This window comes from Raphanus sativus, chromosome 4 (assembly GCF_000801105.2).
Source record: "Raphanus sativus cultivar WK10039 chromosome 4, ASM80110v3, whole genome shotgun sequence".
Taxonomy (NCBI): domain Eukaryota; kingdom Viridiplantae; phylum Streptophyta; class Magnoliopsida; order Brassicales; family Brassicaceae; genus Raphanus; species Raphanus sativus.
In genome coordinates, this window is record NC_079514.1 from 49,201,603 (window position 1) to 49,217,886 (window position 16,284).

The following is a 16,284-nucleotide window of genomic DNA, read 5'->3' on the forward strand; positions in this document are numbered from 1 at the left end:
TCATGTTACACTCAGATTGTTCCTCAATTTGCAGAAGTCTAATCGCCGTAAGTTGCAATGCATATTCTCCTTTTCAACCCAATATGTCTCAAGGTTCTCTGTTCAGTAAAGGTCTCTTTTTCTTCATAATAATTCATGTGTTGGCTTTTGAGTTAATTATATGTTTAACGCTGAGGTTTTCACTACAATTCAATCTATCCTGAGGAGGTACTTAACATTTCATATATGATATGATCAACGTTGTTAGATAAAAGGGATTAATTTATTAAATTTTATTCTTTCTCTGTTGTTAGTGTGTAGAGCTGCATGCCGCTAACGAAGCGCAAGAAGAAGGAGAAATAGTGTGTTCTTTGAGCTCTGTTTCTTATAATGTAGTCAAAAGATCATTTCCTTGTGGGTGAAGAAAAGATTTAGAATATAGAAGACTGATACATATCCATACAGAGCCATACATACGTCATGTAATTTAAAGAGTATTTTGTTCGTATCCATTATAAAGATTTATAACCATATAGAAACGTTGAATCCACTGAACCTTGAAAGCAATTGTAGAAAACAATTAAAAGAAAATTAGAATAATGCATTGCAGAAGTGCTAAGAAATTTGTAATTCAAGATATAGTATATATGCAAATATCTATAAACTTGTATATATATCCAACGTTTCAAAGATATATATCTACAAGGATATGACTGTTTACGATTATCTTTTTGATTCATTTCTTTTTCTAACATATTCTTTACCAGAGTGAAACGATGACATCAAAAGCTTTAAACCATCTCTTCACTCTCTTAAACCATTATATAAACTACACTAACCTTCGTTCACTTATCATCCTCTCTATCATCTTCGTTCTCCGATCTCTCGAACACAAACTAGACCTTGTCCCAATGTCTTCCAACGTAGAGAAGAAAGGCCTCATCGTGAGCTTCGGCGAGATGCTCATAGACTTCGTCCCACGGAATCCGGCGTTTCCCTCGCTCAATCTCCCGGGTTTCTCAAAGCTCCCGGAGGTGCTCCCGCCAACGTCGCCATCGCAGTCACGCGTCTCGGTGGTCGTGCAGCTTTCGTTGGAAAGCTAGGTGATGACGAGTTCGGCCATATGCTTGCAGGTATCTTGAGGGAGAACGGTGTTGAAGACAAGGGGATCAACTTCGACAAGGGAGCGAGAACCGCACTCGCTTTCGTCACGTTGCGTTCAGACGGAGACAGGGAGTTTATGTTTTACCGGAACCCTAGCGCCGATATGTTGCTCCGACCAGACGAACTCAACCTCGAACTAATCAGATCCGTATGTTTAACATTTTACGCAGCCATAAACATTTTTAAATTAATTTTAATAAATAAATAAAATCCACCGACCAATGTTTCATCCGTCTATGTCCAGAACGGGACATATATGTTTTTTACAATTATATGTGGTTGGAGATTTGATTAATGTTTGTTTTTATGGCAGGCCAAGGTGTTTCACTATGGATCAATAAGTTTGATAACGGAGCCATGTAGGTCGGCTCATTTGAAGGCAATGGAAGTGGCGAAAGAAGCGGGAGCTCTTCTTTCCTACGACCCTAACCTAAGGGAACCTCTTTGGTCATCACCTGAAGAAGCTAGGACACAGATCATGAGCATCTGGGACAAGGCTGAGATCATCAAGGTCAGTGACGTGGAGATTGAGTTCCTTACCCAAAACAAAACCATCGATGATGAGTCAGCCATGTCTCTATGGCATCCCAATTTGAAGCTATTGCTTGTTACCCTCGGTGAAAAGGGATGTCGTTACTACACTAAGGTAACTTGTGCCCTACGCATCATCATGACAATGTCTTACTTTTTACCTGATTGCTTGCTAATAAAGACACATGTTTTAGGGTTTTCATGGATCTGTTGAAGCATTTGATGTGAGCGCGGTGGATACTACCGGAGCTGGAGATTCCTTCATCGGGGCGTTTCTAAGCCAGATTGTTGATGATCAGACTGTACTCGAGGTTGAACATTAACCCTAAACCTCTCAATGATCATGCGTGTAACAAGTGTGATTTACTGAATAACTATCTTTTTACTAATTAGGAGGAAGAGAGGTTGAGAAAAGTGCTGAGGTTCGCAAACGCCTGTGGAGCAATCACGACGACCAAGAAGGGAGCCATTCCAGCACTTCCTTCAGAGTGTGAAGCTCTCTCTCTTCTTAAAGACAAATAGAGAGACGTAGTGACAAACTTTTAATTAATACTACAGAAATCTGCGCTTTGTCTTGCTGCTGATGATTTTTTTTTTTGAAATATTAAAGTATCCAAATGTTGTTATCTTTTCTCTTTGTATCTTTCTTGGCATATCTTGCTAGTAATAAAAAATCAGAGTTTTTTTCTTATATTTTGATATCATATAAACGAAGATCCTTGGAAGAAAGAGACAATCCGTTTTAAGTAATAATTACTTTCATCTCTTTTGGTTTATGGTCACAATCTCAAAGATGATTTAGAGTAAAATGCAGAAGAGGGATGCAGATATATATATATATATATATATATATATATATATATATATAAGCAGAGGAAGACTCCTTTTATTCAAGTTTAGATTCGAGTTTGTAGTAGTACCAAAGATATAGCAAATACCATGTTCAAAGAGGGTATATGAACAAACTCAAACACAAAACATCTAACAGAGATTTCGGACAAAAAAAAAGTAAAGAAAAGTGTGTAATAAAGCTCTCAGACATAGCTTACTCAACTTAGACGAAACTAAAAAGATACGGACACTGACGACTTCACACATCATTCTCCTTATGCAGATAGGTTTCTAAGAAATGTCTACTATACATATATAGCTTTCAGCCTAGATCAGGGACAATGAAATGCTCTTCATCATCATCCTCATCATCTCTGATCTCTATCCTCGGCTTCTTGTATGAAACGTTGGACTTCATTGGTCTGTACGAATGAACATGACCTAAATGCGCAATGGAAAGCTCTGGAACTTCAGCTGCGGGAAGAGTCTCCTGACTAATCTCATCACCGAAGAAACCCATGTCTGAAAACCACTCTAACTCCCCAAGATCAAGCTGTCCTTTCTGCTAATATATCCAAAAACAAGAACCAAGTCAATACAAAAAAACAAAGCATTATTAAGATCATCAATCAACCACTTTAATCTCTACCTTATCTGTGAACTCAGGATCAGAGAAGTGGAAGAAATCGTCAACAGCCCATGGAAGAGGAGCAGCAGCAGGTGCAGGCTGTTGCTGTTGCTGTTGTTGGCTTGGGGTTTTAGCTGCAGGAATCTCCTTAGCTTTCTGTTGGTTGTTTGAAGGCTCAGATTGATGATTCTTCTCCGTTTCTTTACTGCAGCTACTTGAGCTCAGAGCCACTTTGATCCCAGTGGCTAAGAACCTCTGATGATTTGCAGATCTAGAATTAGCCACGTGGATTGATTCATCACAGTCCTTACAAAGCAGAGCTCTATCCTCCACACAGAATATGAAAGCTGCCTTCTCCTACAAGTCACAAAACAAACATAATGAGCATACAAATCTTCTCCAGTTGCTATATAAGATCTAAAACAGATCATAGATCCAGACAAACAAATCTTTTGGTTTTACTTTAACAAAAGAGACAGATCTATATCTTTATAAACTTACTTGGCAGATGTCGCAACGAGGGAACTTGGTGGAGAGAGAGTTGAGATGGAGGCGTTGGTGCTTGCTTGCGAGTTTGTTAGCTGCGTGGATCTCCACGTCGCATTTAGGACACAGAGCTGCTTCGTCGGCGCAACATATCACCGTGGCCGGAGCATTCTCACACACATCACACTGTATCTTCATCTCTTTTTTCTTCCAAACACAGTTCTTGATTCTTGGTTTAATAGATCAAGAACACCTGAATATCTACCTTTCTCCTCTGAGAATAGGTTAGCAAAAAAAAATATAGGCGAAGAGAAAATGTTTTGAGATATTAATCAAGAGATTGTAAACAACTAAAGAAGGACAAGTTGTTGGTGAGTGAACAACTGGGTGGTGTGGAGGAGAAGAAGAGAAGAAGATAAGAGATTTTTTTTTAAAAAAATGAAACTGCGTATCAAAAGGAAACACTATGCTTATTACAGCAAGGTCACTTGGGTCCCACTCTTCTTCTGTGGCTCTCCTTTCTCCTTTCGGTATCTTTCCACTTTTACATATTATTATTATATTTCCACACTTCTTTTTTAATATTTTATTTTCCTAGCAGAGATTTTTAGGAGGGAATATTACAGCAAGGAAGAAAGATTTTGTATGACTTTCATGTAGAAAGAGGATTTGGTTTCAATCAAATCAGTCAGTAGACGAAAAGCAAGACTCTCTCCTAGAAGTGGAATGTTACACGACTTCACGTAAATCATGAAAATGACATTTTTGAATGTTATTAGAATGACGACATTATTGTGTAATATGCAATGCACCAATCCATGAGATATTTTAAGCTGAGGTATATGACATAGTATTATTTTTGATATGTTCTCACATGGTTGGTTATAAGAGTTATTGTTGTTGGATATCAAATCCATATTAGTAAAAAAAAACAATCTATACATTTGCAATGTTAAGAAATGATAAGGTTTTAGTTGTAATGAAATCAAAGAAATTATAAAGAATTATATCAAATCAATTACTGCTTCTTTCCACCAGGAGATGATGTATTGTTCATGTTGGCTGTATCTTGATTAAGCAGATTAGTTAACCCATTCCCAATCGATTTCCACCAGCTAGACCGCTCGTTACCGGTGCTAGAAGACAGCTCCATAACCCCAGCCGAGTCAGTCTGCAGCTGGGAGAATCTCACAGCTCCCAACAGCTTTTCAGGAAGCTCTGCATCGGTCTGGCTCTCAATAAGGAACGCGAGATCAACAGTCAGCGTCGTGATGTAACCAAACGCGAGGTGGACAATGGCGCTAGCGACCATCGAAGACCCGATATCAACATCAACCTCCACGAAGCTCTCTCCGGAGACGTATTTGCAAGAGAGCGCACGTCCGATGACGCATATAGCTTGCTCTCCGACAGCTTTCCTTACGATCCAGGGCCCTTTGACGATGTTTGCAATCAGTTTTAGCCTCGATTTTTTAAACGCGTCGTCTCCTTTCAGGAACTGGTCCATGAGGGAGCCTTGTGGGATAGGCTCTGTGGAAACAAAGTAGGCCACGGCGCTGTAGTTGTCTTTGTGAGGGAGCTGGAGATTGAACGCCCATACAAAAGGCTTAGTGGTAGCTGCACTATCCTCTGTTTGAAACTGCTCGTCGATGGCTTTCCTGATTCGGCTGTTTGGATAGGTTAGGATCTCGGAGAGCTTGGTGGGGCCTTTGACCCAGTCGAAACCAAGAGGCTTTAGAAGGAAGTCGCCAGCGGGTACTTTGACCTTGTCGGAGAAGTAATGTGGTCCTCTGACCATGAATGTGTCGGGAGATGGTGTTGTCCAACTGTTTCTGGAGTCCTTGCTGTCTGGACTAAGACACGGAACAGCTCCTTCTGATTTGACTCTTTTGATCCATTCCGGCTCAGTTTCTTCACCGGAGGAGGCAGACATATCTTGTTGGAAACCTGCAACAAACAAGCATCCTTTGAGTAAGCTACTCTCATGTATAATGTACTGAAGAACACGCCAGCCATCAAGAAAGAACAAAGCGTATCGTAATATGGCACGAAAGAGTTTTAAAGATTAAAACTTTTACAGTGATCACAATCAAATTAAGCACACGATCACACAATATGATTATGTGAGTTACAAGGAACCCTAGCTAACCCTTGATGATCTGAAATAACATTGCAAGAAACCACATATCCCCCCAGAAATCAAAGATGCAATATTTGATAATCTATTCATACACCTTAATTATCACCAGAAAAAGGAGAAAAGTTCAACAACCTTGTTAAAGATAAACAGAGGAATCGAAACCCAGAAAAAGAGAAAACTTTTGGAGAGGTTCACGAAGATTCAGGGATAAATGATCAGATGGAACTTTTTTTTAAAATTAGAATAATTCCAAGTTCAAAGATAATTAATTAAACTAATCACAGGGAGAAAGTAAAACCTTTTCAGCTGATGAAGAGACGGATTCTCCCCCAAAAACCCTAATTCCACAATTTCAAAAGATTTTTCTTTGATTTTTTTTATTTTGGTTATGAAACGGAAGCTGCGAGCAGATTCTTCAAAAAAAAAATTGAATTAATACTAAGAAAAATAAAAGCATACAGGAAAGTTTTTTATATTGATTGCTATCAGAGAAAAAATGGAAAACCCCCAAATACAAATTACTGTATTCCTAAAATCAAATTAGTAATACTATCGTTTTTAATTACAAAACAATGTCTTTTTTTTTTTTTACTTTATACTAAAATTAATAAAGAAAAAAATGAAAATTCCAGGTTATTTACTTTTTTTTTAAATAATAATTCTCGTCTCTTTTTGATTAAACGTTTCAGAAATGATGCATCTTGTACTGGAGAAAAAGGCGTTGTTGGAGGCTATTGAGCTAGCTCAAGACTTGATTGAGAAAAACAAGGATTTACACTTCCATCTTCTTTGCCTTCATTTTCTTGAGCTTAGATGTGCTGCCAAGTGGTGAGAACTTTTGTTTTGCCTGTTAGTGTTCCTCAGTGCATTGAAATCTTTTATAAACTGGTTTCTCTCTCCATGTGACAGCCCTGAAGCTCTTGAATCTGCTCAGACAAGGTTGGTGGCTCTTTTTGGGGATGTCCCAAAATATGTCGAAAAGCTTCAAGTTAAAGTCTCTGAATCTTTGATGAATTGGCGCAGATTATGTTTTCTCTTCTCCAAATGATGGAAGCTGTTAGTTGAAAAGTTGAAACCAGTTTGTTTCCCTCTGTGTGTGGCAGGCCACAATACAGTTGCTGACTTGTGATTTTGAAGACCCTGAGCTACCTCAGATTTACATCTTTCCAGCTTTGAATACAGCCAACAGGTTGCCGATAAACTGAACCGCGCCATTCTTGGTTTGTTCTTTTTTTCTTCCTCCTCCAAGAAAATCTCTGTGACTTTTACAGATTATAAGGTTTTTTTAACTCATTTTTTTTCACATCGTCCAGAACATGCAAAAGATACACACCAATGGAAAGGCTCTTACAACAGGTGACAGTTGCGAGACAGTACTTGACCCAGGAGTATGGCAAAGTAGTCTTAACATCTCTGTGCTTACTCAGATTTTATCTTTTTTCACTTTAGAAAAACCCTGTGGAATATAGTTAGTGCCTGTGTTAAAATAAAACGCTATTTCATGATAGGACGCGTTTCCTCCATTCTCCTTGGAAGATTCTCTCAAAGGCTTAAGATCGCAGCAGGACGACTCTGAAGTTTGCCAAGAGAAGGATATGCTTAACATTGGCATTTAAATACAGAAAAACGCTTTTTGCTTCTCAATGTCTATCTCCATTGGTTTAAAATCCGTCTTCTAACTCATTTCTCTTTGTAATGAACTAATGATCGTTTATGTAACACATAACTTCAAGATAGATACTTTGCAGACTTATGTTACTTTAAACAAGCTTCAAATCCAAAACCAAGCGAGAGATGATTCAATAACATAACAGAACAAAAGCCAAAGAATTTGAATATGGTTTTGGTTAATAAAAGACTACAGACAAAGGCTTCACTAACAGCTTCTACGGTGCGTCTTGTTTTCCACCAAACTGGACACTAACAACAGTCAACAACAACAATCTTCAGTCTTTTGTTGAGGGAGACTCAAGATCAGGCGATGTCACACTCTCTTTCTGACCACCCGAAGAAGAAGACATCGGCCTTCTCGGCTCCGCTACCACACCGCTTTGTTGTTCCTGCTGTTGAATCCGCTGCTGCTGAAGCTGAAGCTGAAGCTGATAAAGTTGCTGCTGCTGCTGCTGCTGATACTGAAACTGCTGCTGTTGTTGTTTCTGTGAATGGATCTGGAGCTGCTGAAACTGTTGTGCAGCTTGCATAGTATGCATCGACTGATTATTGGGATAGTATTGCTGGTTTGATCCAAAAGAACCATAGTTCATTACTGATGATGCACCACCATTCGAACCACCTTGCCCCGTTAATACCTTGAGATGTTGGACTTCCTCCTTCAGTGCGTCATTTAATGCTGTCAAATAAGGGAAATACACTTCACCAAGTAGCAGCGATTATAAAATATCAAAAACTTTCTTAGCCAGTTAAACACCTTGCCCCCAAAACCAAGCATGACATACAATTCTACACTCACAGATCCAGAATGAGGCATATATACAACTTCGAGACTAGTTGACATAATCTATTTGCATCCAATAGTGCCAAAAAAATGATAGGAAAGTGTTTTTGAGAAAAGATCATTACCATCCTGCAGGTGAACTTGTTGCTCCACTGTTTGTACTCGGAGTTTCAGCTCATGGTTTTCAACACTCAGCCCATTTGTATCTCTCTGGACATCAGAAAAAAAAAAGTAAAAAGGACTAAAATCATAAAATCTAAAACAAAATCTGGTGTCAGCAAGGGAGGGGCATTCAACGAAACCTGTAAGAGAGTCAACTGCGCTGAGAGAGTAGTAGCTTCAGTTTGTAAAGTCTGTACTTTCCTCTCTAGCTCCGCTATGTATCTCATCTTCCTTTCTTTTGACCTCGCAGCAGACTGCCTGTTTGCCCATATCCTATATCAAATAACACACAACCGTGTCATACATAAATCTTCTCCACAAAAACTAATAAAAAGTAATAATGATACCTCTTAGCACGTTTCGGATCAATGAGAGCAAGCTCGGAGAGTTTAGCAGCAGAGATAGCTTTCTTAGAGTCAACTCCTTCATTCCCAGACATAAGCAACTCAGGCTTTATACTCGTCGAACCATCCATCGACTGGCTGTGCTGGTGCCTAATCCTCGGTCTTTCACTACCACCAGGAGGCGTACTCTGAAGATTAGAACCCCCCGAGCAGCCGCCCCCGCCTAACTCATTCCTCCAAACGAGTTCCGACGGCTCACAGGAAGAACTAGCCGAGGAATTAAACTTATCCATGTCGAGATACATAGACATCAAGTCCTCATCAGTGTCGTCGGAGAAAGAAGGTCCATCACCACCAACCACACCGAGATCACTGTCGAAGCTCAAGTCATCGGGAAGAGTGAGGATCTCTGAGTGAGCTCGGCGATGGCCTAGATTGTTCTTGGGTGGGTTATCTGGCATTCGGCTAATATCGTGGCTGAAACGGTTAGCATCTGGGGTGGTGGTGCTCCCACTTGGAGGAGACAAATGAGGAAAGGATGAGTAACGGCCTGATGGTGGAGGTAGACCTCCACTAGGAGATTTCTCCTTGTCCATTTCCCAGATTGGTTCCTTGGTAACTACGAAAGTCGCAATCCCTAAATCAAAAACGGAAACCCTAAAAAAGAGAAAGATTGTATTTTTAGACACTTACAGAGATCTGAACAGCAGAATGACACAAAGAGAGATCGGCGAGAGACGAGAGAGTTGTTGAATTGAGTAATTATCTGAGAAAGTTTGGGTTTTTCCAGAAAAAAGGAAAAAAAAATTATCAGAGAGATCCGAGGAGGAAGAAGAAGACGAACATTCTCTCTTACTCTTTTTAAAACGATGTCGTTCTGTGGTGTTCGGTTTAGTGAATTATTATTGCACAAGTACGAAACGAAACGGTAGTAGAACCGTGTGTACCGTCTTGGTCGGAAGTTGGGAGATAATCAGGTGCTTTAGCGTGTTGATATCAACGATGTTTACTGCCCGTTGGATCATTTAGATGATCATTTCACGTTCCTTTTTTTAACGCGGAGACAATTATGTTCGTCAAATTGGTTCACGTGGTTGTTCATTTTTTGGTGGACCGTCGAGTGCTGCGAATATAATACGTACTAGATTTTGACCCGCGCTTTGGAAGCGCGGAATATTTTACGATGAAAAATTTCACTAATAATCACAAATATTTTGGTAATTTTTAAAGAGTGTGTATTTAAAATATTTTTGCATTTAAATCAGTGTTTTTAAATTCAACCCGATTGTGATTATACCGGTTAATCCGGAGATCTGACAATTCAATTTAGGTTTTTAAAATATACATATTAAAAAAAATCACTAAAACCCGAGACTAACCGATTGAACTGATGGATGACCGATATGTAATCTAATTGGATTTAAATTGTAATAGTTTCATAATTTGTAATCTTATAATCCAAATTTTAAAGTTCATTATTTCGCAATTTATGAAATTATAACATTTCTACAAAATTTTAAAGAAAAAATGATATATATAAAATAACTAAGATTAATTATTGTATTGTTTGGAAACATTGATAGTAGTATAAAAATATATTATTTGGAAACATTGATAGTAGTATAAAGAAATAAGTATATTGTTTGGAAACATGAATAGTAGTATAAAGAAAGGAACATTAGTGATTTAATGTAGGTTTAACTATAAAGTATAAAGGTGTATTTAATTTAAAAACTTACAAAATAAATGTTAGGTCCAACAGAATGTTTCTGTTTTAATAAGATAGATAGATTAACAGTCTTAGTAAAAAAAAAAAAAATGATTCCAAAATGCAAGTCATCATCGCAATTAATCTTAGGTTTTATGCAGTGGGGTATGTAGGGAAAGATCCATTACTCGGAGAAAGTTAGATATTCTATGTCTAATTTTTTAATGTTTAACATAATTTATCACTAAATTTGCTCTAGAAGATTACCTATTCACAATTCTTCAGCTTAGCTATTTTGATCCGGCTTAATTTCAAAAAAAAAAATTATAGTATTTGACTTAGAGAAGGTGGACGATGATCCGTTCCATTTAACAGTAAGATTTTAGTGTCAAGTTGGTTAAGCCCTATTGAAAGCCACCCAGGACCTCTTCTTAGGGAGACATGGAGTGCGACGGTCCAACTCAATCCTGTATGTCAATAATTAAAACAAAACTGAAAATTTTCCATACAAAAATGTATATATGTATATATTATTTTGGTTCCATAATACCAAAATCTTCTTCCAAAAGAAAAACTATACTAAAATTTTCTAAAGGTTTATTTATCAAAACGCAAAAATATACTAAAAAATCAAACGTAAAAGACCAAAAAAAAAACTTTTCCCTAGGGTCCAAAATAATTTTGGCCAGTGATGGCTAAAAGTTAAGAAAATTCACACTTCCTGACTTTTCAAAGCATAGATTTAGAGAGACATTCATGAACGGTGGATTTAATGGATAATATTCCAAAAACTAGTGAATGATATAACTCGATGACTTTGGTTCATTTCATTGACTTACAAGTCACCCATTTTACTCTTGGAATAAAACAAAACCGTTCTCTTAAACATTATCTTTCATTGTTATTTCGTGAAGATGTATCATCATCGATCGAGTTGCTTCGCCTCAGCACCACTGTTACTGCTTATTCACAGCTTCCTACTTGCTTCCTTCTTCGACACGGCAGGTCCAGTTCTTAACCTATTGATGATATCATAATTTGATTTAAAAGTGTTATTTTCTTTGCGGATGATGTTTAATTCGGAAATGTAGCGGCGCAGATCGGGGTGTGCTACGGGAAAATCGGAAACAACCTGCCACGTCCCGCAGACGTGGTTGCGTTTTACCGGCAGCGTAACATCAAGCTGATGCGGCTTTACTATCCCGACCATGAGGCTCTCACCGCTCTAAATGGCTCCAACTTCGAACTTATACTCGATGTTCCAAACTCGGATATCCAGCGTATTGCCTCCAACCAATCGGAAGCCGACACATGGGTAGACAACAACGTCCGCAACTACACAAAGGGTGTCAGATTCCGCTACATATCGGTAGGGAACGAGGTGAATTACTCGGACACATCCGCGGGGTTTGTCCTCCCCGCAATGCGTAACATGGAGAGAGCTGTTTCAGACCTCGGGATCAAGGTCTCCACAACTATAGGCACTAGCGGTTTTAATTGGTTTCCGCCCTCGGACGCATTGTTCACATCGAATTTTCGGATCTTTATTGACCCAGTGTTATCTTTCTTGGTAATCAAGAAATCTCCCCTGCTCGTGAATATCGACACTTACTTCACCTACGTTAACACGAGAGACCTGAGTTTGGAATATGCTCTGTTAACTTCAAATAAGACTTTATTCAGTGACGGCTCATACTCATACCGAGACCTCTTCCTCACACTCCTAGACACTATGTACGCGGCACTGGAGGAATCAAGAGCCGGATCAGTGAAGATCGTGGTGGCCGAGAGCGGTTGGCCAACATCGGGAGGAACCGCTGCGAGTGAGGACAATGCAAGAACTTATGTGAACAATTTGATACGAATTGTGAAGAGTGGATCTCCAAGGAGGCCAGAGCTGCCTATCGAGACTTATTTATTGTTGGATTTTGATGTCAGTTTTCAGAATAATTGTTAAGCTCATCTCTCGGCATCAAGGTTTGGACATAGGAGAGGATTCATTCTGTTTTGCTTTTATGTCGTTGTTAAACTATTATATAAAATGTCAAATTCAACCATTACAGACACATGATATCACTGATGATGGCTACAACGTTTTGTATAGAAGTGGGCAAACTGAACCAAACCATCCAAATCAAACCAAAATCTATTATCAATCATTTGGTTAAAGATACCACGATATGAATATATTGCTATTTTTGAGATTCACTCGACTTGATCTCGTTTAAGGATGAAAAGTGAACTACAACAATGATGCTAAATGGATATACTAAAAAAAAAGTTCGTATTGTGTGTTTTGTGAAGGCAGAGAGATAAAATAGAGGAACCTTTTAAAGATTCTTCATGATGCAAAGGTTTTATTTGTACCAACCAGCAAGAAAATGCCTAAGCAGGAAACAGAAGGCGCAAGCTAGTGCCTGCAACACATCACACAAAAACCAAATTTGTAATCTCTCTCTCTCTCGCAAGTAGTAATAAGCCAACTTGTGTTTAGAGATGAATGGACATTAACAAGCTTACCTGGAAAACAAGAAGATGAATACAAAGAGACTTCTCTGTTTTCCTACCAAATATCCTCAGGTAAACATTGACAAGGGTTCCATCTTTTGTTCCCGTTAACAAACCCGTTGCAGGATCAAACCTGGTTCGAAAGAGAGAGAGTGAAAGAGTCATGTGTTGTCGGCTCTGCAACTATGTAACCGAGGGAAAAAAATAGCTTACTTGGGGAGACGATGCCGTGGACATTTCACAATGCCAGCAAGCTAAAGAGTTACACAACAGCTAGTTAGATGCTTACTAAGAAAGCGTGAGAGAGAGAGAGAAAGGCGATCAAACCTGTGGAAGCGACAACAGAAAGTTCAACACTTGAGGAAGAAAAAAGATTAGGAGGGTTTCACTGCAAAGGAGGATTGAGTTAGTTGGAGGCTTCACACTTTAGTTAGATGCAAAAACATGGTATGTACGGCTGGAAACACACCTGAAGTGACCTAGAATGCCAGCAACTGCCATAGTCATCCCTGCAAAGACTGTATAAGTGTCTCCAACAAAAACTGCAGAAGGATACCTAACAACATTGAATGTGGTTAGATTAACCATTAGCTTTTTAACCATTTCAAGGCTTTCAGAGAAAGTATTACCAGTTGAAAGCAAGCATTGCCAAGGATGTTGCCATCAACGGCTGAGTAAGATATATAGAGAAGGCATGAGCTTGACGCAACTCAGTATCCACAGATGCTCCGATTTGCATAACGTTGTGTATCAAAATCTACAAGTAACTGAGATGCATCACACATGAAGGGAAATGGGACGAAAGAATGAAGAGTTCAAACGCATTTTTGACTGCAGAACTTACAGCAGCTGCAATAACTACGGTTTGACCGATCTCAAGGCCATTCAGACCAGCGTGGATGTTTATAGAGTTAGTGCAAAAGACAGCCAATAACGCCATATATAACTTATATATCCGTCCTGCCAGGATAACAAATTCAATTAAGAACATGATATAACACTATGCAAAAAAGGAAGAGCTGTACCTAGATCAAGTATCTCCAAGCCAACATAGGAAACAAGAGGTTTTGGTATGACGATAGTTGTATGTCCAGCATAAGCCATTAGTAGTGGAAGTGTTGCAAAAGATGGTAAGAGAAGTTTCCTGCGTATTTGACAAGAATTAATATGTTAGATAGAAGTTCGCATATGAACTTTAAATAAAACAATTATAAGAAGTGCACCTACACTCTCCAAGGCACATCAAGGACATCATCTACAAATCCAAGCAAGATCATGAAGCAGATAGACGCCAGTGCTGCATTGTACTCCACAAGCCACTGCATAGAGAGATTGATGAAAATGGGTCTTCAAAAAGCAATAAACAACAACAGGGCTTTAAACATGCGAAGCATAAACAATGACCCATTCAGCCAAAAGAAAAGAGTGATCCAGCTTGTAGATCAGAGTACAGAACACACTTACCAACGAGTCTTCAGTGAAGTTAAAGAACTGAAATATTATCGCCACAATCAAGAAGACAATACCGACAACTATTCCCAGTGACTCAGGCCTACAAAGAAACAAGATGAACAATGGTAAAAATCAGCCAGACAACAGCTCTTTGATCAGACCAAACAAGCAGAAGTCAGATGTCACAGAGATCAAATCAAAAGCCTAGACTTTGACAGAAACATCCATTTCAGGAAAGAAAGTGAACACTAATACTAGTCTGAGACCAAAACAACCAAGGAAACAAATCTAAAGAGGGTAAAGACATACACTTTTAACATAAATAAACTAAAGTCAGATGTCAAAGAGATCAAAATCAAGCATAGACTTCGACAGAACATCCATTTCAAACACTAGTACTAAGCTGAAACCAAAACAACCAAGGAAACAAATCTGAAGAGGGTAAAGACTAACACTTTAGCATAAATAAACTAAAGGCAGATATCACAGAGATCAAATCAAAGCCTAGACTTCGACAGAACTAAAGGAGAGACAAAGTAAAGAAGACTTTACACTTTAACATCACCCTGAGGAGTGCCACGTTTATTGATATCGAAACCAAACATGTTACGCCTCAGAACGTAAAGACTTACACTTTAATAATCCGAAATCAGATGTCACAGAGAGATCAAATCAAGTCTAAACTTCAACCAGAAAATCCATTTCAAACACTAGTACTAAGCTGAAACCAAAACAACCAAGGAAACAAATCTAAAGAGGGTAAAGACTTACACTTTAACATAAATAAATAAACTAAAGTCAGATGTCACAGAGATCCAATCAAAGCCTAGACTTCGACAGAACATCCATTTCAAACACTAATACTAAGCTGAAACCAAACACAACAAAAGGAGAGACGAAGTAAAAAGAATTTACACTTTAACATCTCCCTGAGGAGTGCCACGTTTATTGATATCGAAACCAAACATGTTACGCCTCAGAACGTATCTAGCAGCCACGGGAATCAACTTGAGCGTAACGAAGAAACCCACCAAGCTAAGCCCAGCGTTGATGAGGATCGGACGCTTGAGCTCACTGTCGACATTGTAGTGGAAACAGAGTAGGTAGAGGTAGAGCGAACAGAGGAGCGAAGAGATCACCACGATCACGCTCAGTTTCGGCGGTGCGAGACGGAAATCTTCTGTGGAAGCAATGGTGGCCGTCTTCTTCGGCGGCGGCGGCAGTTGATTCTCGGATTTAGTGACTGAAGAAGCTCTCTTGCGAGCTGTCATGGCGGATCCGTTGGATTTTTCTTTCTCGGGTTTTCGCTTATTAAGTTGAAAGTCTTTTTGTAGCTTTCAGAGCACCACCGCACGCGTCACGAGCCGTAGGTGGACTTGCTAATACGCCACCGTATCGGTAGCTTAAGAAAGTTTTCAATTTCATCCCCACAAGAGTTCGATTTATTAAAAATAGCTCAATATAATACAGATTGTATATTTAAGATATCAATTTATTAAAAATAGCTCAATATTTAAAAGGTCTACTCTCTGGATCTTCATGGCTTCTTCTTTCATTGACCCGCACTCCCGTGTGGATGTATTTTTTTTATAAAATGTATTGTTATTTTTTTTCATGTTAATATTAGAATTAGACAAAAAAAAATCAAAATCAAAAAAATCGAACCGATCCCGATCCAAAAAAAAGTAACAACCCGAACCGAAATTAATAAATATTCAAATTATTCAAAATTTTGGTATTTAGATTACTGAAACTGAATCCGATTCGAGTCGAAGTATTTCGGATATCCAAATGTATTTGAAAAAGATTTATATATATATATATATATATTTTAAGATTTAATGAATATAAAAAATCCAGAATATATATGGTATTTTTGAATTGGTTTAAATAATT

At 38.6% G+C, this 16,284-nt stretch overlaps 5 protein-coding genes, 1 long non-coding RNA gene and 1 pseudogene across 10 annotated transcripts; 3 read left to right on the forward strand and 4 right to left on the reverse strand.

Moving 5' to 3' along the window:
• The first annotated feature begins 755 nt into the window (after positions 1 to 755).
• Positions 756 to 2,810, forward strand: LOC130511769 (probable fructokinase-2; annotated as a pseudogene).
• Positions 2,543 to 4,231, reverse strand: LOC108806567 (B-box zinc finger protein 24). Of its 2 annotated transcripts, none has more exons than XM_018578725.2 (3): positions 3,635 to 4,231; positions 3,155 to 3,490; positions 2,543 to 3,067 (listed from the first exon to the last, which is right to left on the reverse strand). In XM_018578725.2, exons 1-3 carry the CDS (start codon positions 3,815 to 3,817, stop codon positions 2,828 to 2,830), a joined length of 759 nt encoding a protein of 252 aa, XP_018434227.1. In that variant the 5' UTR covers positions 3,818 to 4,231; the 3' UTR covers positions 2,543 to 2,827. The 2 variants fall into 2 exon arrangements, with proteins under 2 accessions (XP_018434227.1, XP_018434217.1); XM_018578715.2 differs by having other exon boundaries at positions 2,543 to 3,070.
• A 338-nt stretch (positions 4,232 to 4,569) lies between these two features.
• Positions 4,570 to 6,263, reverse strand: LOC108806551 (protein ENHANCED DISEASE RESISTANCE 2-like). 3 transcript variants are annotated; one of them, XM_018578697.2, is made up of 2 exons: positions 6,058 to 6,263; positions 4,570 to 5,566 (listed from the first exon to the last, which is right to left on the reverse strand). In XM_018578697.2, exon 2 carries the CDS (start codon positions 5,550 to 5,552, stop codon positions 4,638 to 4,640), a length of 915 nt encoding a protein of 304 aa, XP_018434199.1. In that variant the 5' UTR covers positions 5,553 to 5,566; positions 6,058 to 6,263; the 3' UTR covers positions 4,570 to 4,637. The 3 variants fall into 3 exon arrangements, with proteins under 3 accessions (XP_018434199.1, XP_018434207.1, XP_056865332.1); XM_018578705.2 differs by lacking the exon at positions 6,058 to 6,263 and adding an exon at positions 5,939 to 5,978; XM_057009352.1 differs by lacking the exon at positions 6,058 to 6,263 and adding an exon at positions 5,892 to 5,957.
• A 147-nt stretch (positions 6,264 to 6,410) lies between these two features.
• On the forward strand, positions 6,411 to 7,510 carry LOC108806580 (uncharacterized). Its single transcript, XR_001942573.2, has 4 exons — positions 6,411 to 6,587; positions 6,669 to 6,979; positions 7,073 to 7,157; positions 7,268 to 7,510. It is a non-coding gene; the product is annotated as an uncharacterized LOC108806580 (long non-coding RNA).
• LOC108806540 (probable transcription factor PosF21) lies at positions 7,470 to 9,615 on the reverse strand. Its single transcript, XM_018578686.2, has 5 exons — positions 9,414 to 9,615; positions 8,724 to 9,339; positions 8,517 to 8,649; positions 8,340 to 8,424; positions 7,470 to 8,109 (listed from the first exon to the last, which is right to left on the reverse strand). Exons 2-5 carry the CDS (start codon positions 9,314 to 9,316, stop codon positions 7,706 to 7,708), a joined length of 1,215 nt encoding a protein of 404 aa, XP_018434188.2. The 5' UTR covers positions 9,317 to 9,339; positions 9,414 to 9,615; the 3' UTR covers positions 7,470 to 7,705.
• Positions 9,616 to 11,269: 1,654 nt separating this feature from the next.
• On the forward strand, positions 11,270 to 12,485 carry LOC108829428 (probable glucan endo-1,3-beta-glucosidase BG3). Of its 2 annotated transcripts, none has more exons than XM_018603085.2 (2): positions 11,270 to 11,433; positions 11,520 to 12,485. In XM_018603085.2, the coding sequence occupies exons 1-2, from the start codon at positions 11,343 to 11,345 to the stop codon at positions 12,383 to 12,385; spliced, it is 957 nt and encodes a 318-aa protein (XP_018458587.1). In that variant the 5' UTR covers positions 11,270 to 11,342; the 3' UTR covers positions 12,386 to 12,485. The 2 variants fall into 2 exon arrangements, with proteins under 2 accessions (XP_018458587.1, XP_056865715.1); XM_057009735.1 differs by having other exon boundaries at positions 11,273 to 11,433; positions 11,528 to 12,485.
• Positions 12,486 to 12,562: 77 nt separating this feature from the next.
• LOC108829427 (uncharacterized) lies at positions 12,563 to 15,751 on the reverse strand. The gene is made up of 11 exons (XM_018603084.2): positions 15,304 to 15,751; positions 14,401 to 14,488; positions 14,164 to 14,255; positions 13,962 to 14,080; positions 13,781 to 13,896; positions 13,566 to 13,693; positions 13,406 to 13,492; positions 13,264 to 13,324; positions 13,150 to 13,190; positions 12,949 to 13,069; positions 12,563 to 12,845 (listed from the first exon to the last, which is right to left on the reverse strand). The coding sequence occupies exons 1-11, from the start codon at positions 15,657 to 15,659 to the stop codon at positions 12,786 to 12,788; spliced, it is 1,269 nt and encodes a 422-aa protein (XP_018458586.1). The 5' UTR covers positions 15,660 to 15,751; the 3' UTR covers positions 12,563 to 12,785.
• Between the last annotated feature and the right edge of the window lie 533 nt (positions 15,752 to 16,284).